This window comes from Branchiostoma floridae, unplaced genomic scaffold (genome assembly GCF_000003815.2).
Source record: "Branchiostoma floridae strain S238N-H82 unplaced genomic scaffold, Bfl_VNyyK Sc7u5tJ_377, whole genome shotgun sequence".
NCBI lineage: Eukaryota > Metazoa > Chordata > Leptocardii > Amphioxiformes > Branchiostomatidae > Branchiostoma > Branchiostoma floridae.
In genome coordinates this window covers 151,376-155,313 of record NW_023365820.1, presented here as the reverse complement: position 1 = coordinate 155,313, position 3,938 = coordinate 151,376, and the positions used below count along the sequence as shown (strand labels likewise).

Sequence of the window (3,938 nt, the reverse complement as noted above, 5' to 3'; positions counted from 1 at the left end):
ATTAAATATAAGACGGCATTTTTGTGCAAGTGATGAATCTTACAAACACTAAGACGTAATCGTAACCTAACTAGGTCAAGGGTTATCGTTACAAGGTAAAAGTGTCATCATTGATCTTATAAATAAAAGCAGGTGCGAATTTTTTACAATCTGTTTTAATTCGATCAAATGGCTGAATAAAGCAGAGATAATTAGCTTCTTAGGTACGGATTTCATTAGTAGCTTGGAAGCCGTTAATTGCATGAATCTTAAGAATTAGAGCTCAGTATGTAGTCTTAATAATTCTTATTATGTAAAAAAAATCTGAAAACATGCAGCGTAATATGCAAAGGTCGCCATACTTGTGCCTGGCCATAACATGGCTGATGAAATCGATCATTTATGCCAATTCACAATCAATCGATTATGTTTGAATTATTTATAACGCTTTACTTCCAATCTTGTTTTTTGTTTTTGAAGAAAGACATATATGTACAAGCACCCCCTTAAAATGGAACATGGAACTTCCCAATGACGTAGTACATGTTTATCGGAGTTGCAGTGGGTGCCGATACTTCCGTGTCAAGAAAAAAATCCAGCACAATTAGTAAACTAACCAAAGAATGTCTCTTATGTCATGTCTTCTCATTTAAGAACAATTAACAAAATCCACAGCCAAAGTAGACACTAAAAACACCAAGGAACAACAGCAAATTTGTGCAAAGTGGCTGAGGGAAATGGTTCGTAAAATCAACACGCCCCCTATAGCGTAAAATGGAACGACCCAACGAAGCTTGCAACCTTTTTGTCGTCTGGAGTTTAGTTTCAGTGGCAAGGCTTTCTTCTATACAACAATGGCGTCCAACGCCTTTAGCGAAATAACCGAGGAATTTCTCGTCTGCCAGATCTGTTTGGAGGACTTCAGGCAGCCTAAGGTGCTGCCGTGTCTTCACACCTTCTGCCAGTCGTGTTTGGAGAGGCTTCTTGCGTCACAGCGGGTAGTACAACTCTCCTGTCCGACGTGCCGACAGGACGTGCCCCTCCCAGAAAATGGCGTCCAGGGGCTAAAGTCCAACTTCCTCGTTGGTAAATTGCACGACATTCTGCGACAGCAACCACAAGGGAACGGACAAACATCGGATCCGGGGACAGTTGTAGTCCCCTGTATGACCTGTGAGAGAGACAACCCTGCCGAGTTCTATTGTGTCGAGTGTACCGACTATCTGTGTCAGATGTGTAACGAAACGCACCGTAGGCTCAAAGTGAGTAAGTCCCACAAAGTTCTAACAATACAAGACATACAGTCAGGCAAATTTGTTGCGGAGCTTCGCTCAAGGGAAACTTCCAAGTGTGAGGATCACAATGAACTGCACAAGTTCTACTGTGACACCTGTCACCGGGCCATCTGTCTGCACTGTGTGGTAACGGCGCACAAAGATCACCAGTATGTGGAGATAGAGAAGGCGGCAGAGAGGGAGAGGGCAGAGATCAAGGCAAAACTGTCGTCAGTCAAGAACACAGCGGACCTGCATGAGAAGTGGATAGAAGAGTTGCAGTCAGTCAAGAACGATTGGCCTTTACAGGTACAGCGTACAGAAGAACAGATAGAAAAACAGGCAGAGGCTATCATAGAGGCCGTTCAGAAGGTGAAAAGTGAAAAAATCAGTCAGCTTCGCGCCATGAATGCTGCTCGGGAGAAACAGATGGAAGCCGCCATGGAGGCAGCTGAGATGGACCTGGCCTCAGCAAAGAGCTGTGTCCAGTTCACGGACAATGTGTTGGAGTACGGTAGTCCAGCGGAGGTCATGTCTGTGGCCGGAGAACTGACCGCACGGATGGAGCAAACCGCTGACGAGAAAATCGCAAAAAGGGCTGATCTGACCAAGGGTTTAACCAACCTGATCTTTGACCTACCGTATTGTAACCTGGAACGGGACGTGTCAAAATTGATAGGTGGGATAAAAGAAACAAGAGTGCCATTGACAAGCACACTGTCACCAGTTCAGATAAACATTAAAATATGTACCCGACGCGGAAGTCCTACACTGCTAAAAACCGTTGGTCAGAAAGGCAGTGGGGATGGACAGTTTAACTGTCCTACATCAGTCGCTGTCACCACAGATGGAGACATTGTAGCGTCTGATTTTAACAACAGTCGTCTGCAGTTTTTCGACAATGATGGCTCCTTCAAGAGAAAAGTTGAATTGGACTTTAAGTCTGAGTGTGTGACGGCACTGACAAACGGTGATCTGTTGGTGACAGGAGACGGACACAATATCCACGTACTGGACAAACAGGAGAGGGAGTCACGTGTCATCCAGGTGACAGGGGCTGCAGAGAAAGATAAAAATACGGAAGGTATCGCTTTTGACAGTTTAGGACGTATCGTAGTCACTATCGGGTACCAAGTGCTTGTACTCAGTTTCAGTGGGGACAACATTCTGAAGTTCGGGGACAAAGGTCAAGGTCAGCAGAAGCTGAGTTCCTGCCTCCGTGTGACCGTCAACAGCAGCAACCAAATCATCATCAGTGACTGTGGCAACCACAACCTGAAGATATTTGACCCCACCGGTCGTCATCTCTTCACGTGCGGGTCATATGGCACGGGACCTGGACAGCTGAGCGGACCCTACTGTATCATCACGGACAGCGAGGACAACATTGTCGTGGCTGAATATTGGAACCATCGTGTTTCCATGTTCAGTGAGGACGGCACGTTTATCAGGCACGTGCTGACACGGGAGGAACACGGATTGTACTATCCATTGGGGCTAACGCTGACTCCCGACGGACATTTGGTTGTTTCTGACAATCATTCTATGAAGATATTCAAGGTGTAAGGAAAAAGGCTAGTCAAATCTTCTAAATTTCTTACACTGTACCATCTGTATATTATAGGAGGAATAAGTACAAAATAAGTCTCTCAGAAGCCCCGCTTCAGGGCCTACAGGACATTTAGCGTTCAAATAAGCCATATTACCCAGATCTTTTGATATATCAGCCAATTCTATTTATTCAGCTGACATCATACACAGTGCATTCTTAATCTCAAGGCATAATGTGTGATGAAATGTGAAAATAATATTTCTAATGTATTGATTAAATGAAGACATGATTATGATGACAATATATTTGCTTAGTAAATAACTTCTAAATATACTTGTTTTCTTACTGAAAAGATTATATGTGTAAGACAAACCCCATTCCAAGCATTTTCATTCAAATTGTAATGGTGAATCTACATCAATAAAATATAACATGTTCCGAATATCTATTAAAAAGGGGAGGGGGGTACTCCTAATGATAACTGTAAAGGACTACCTTTTGAGTTTTTACCTTTGCCAGAATGGCTAAGGTTTTATTTGGCAGATGTTCCATGTACCACATCACGAAATCGCCGCGAAATGCAGCTAGCCGTGCGGTGTCGTTGCGACACCCTCGCCGTAGCCGTGTCAGGCATTTCGCCGTAGGAAATTTCGTGATGTTCCATGTTCGCCGCGAAATGCAGCTAGCCGTGCGGTGTCGTTGCGAAACCCTCGCCGTAGCCGTGTCAGGCATTTCGCCGTCTGAGATTTCGTGGTGTCACCCTCGCCGTAGCCGTGCCAGGCATGTCGCCGTCTGAGATTTCGTGATGTCCCACGTAAGACATCACAGATTCACCGCGGAATGCGACTTACCGCACGGGTTCGTTGCAACACCTTCGACGTGTCAGGCATTCCGTTGTGACCGTGTCGGGATCGTATATGACATCAGGAATTGAATCAACGCAAAATCTAGCCCCGCGGGCCCGCTTCAACACCAGAAACATAGGAAGCGGACCATCCAAGTTTTAAATGTATGCAGTGTAGTTTTGTAGAAATCCTACACATTTCTACAATGATTCCTGTAGACATTTGTAGTGATGTAGAAATCCTACACATTCCTACACTTGTCACTGTAGATATTTGTAGAGAGGGACA

General features: G+C 44.8%; 1 protein-coding gene across 1 annotated transcript; it reads left to right on the top strand.

Moving 5' to 3' along the window:
- Positions 1-826: 826 nt before the first annotated feature.
- Positions 827-3,087, top strand: LOC118408727 (tripartite motif-containing protein 3-like). Its single transcript, XM_035809579.1, has one exon. It carries the CDS (start codon positions 834-836, stop codon positions 2,817-2,819), a length of 1,986 nt encoding a protein of 661 aa, XP_035665472.1. The 5' UTR covers positions 827-833; the 3' UTR covers positions 2,820-3,087.
- Positions 3,088-3,938: the final 851 nt, after the last annotated feature.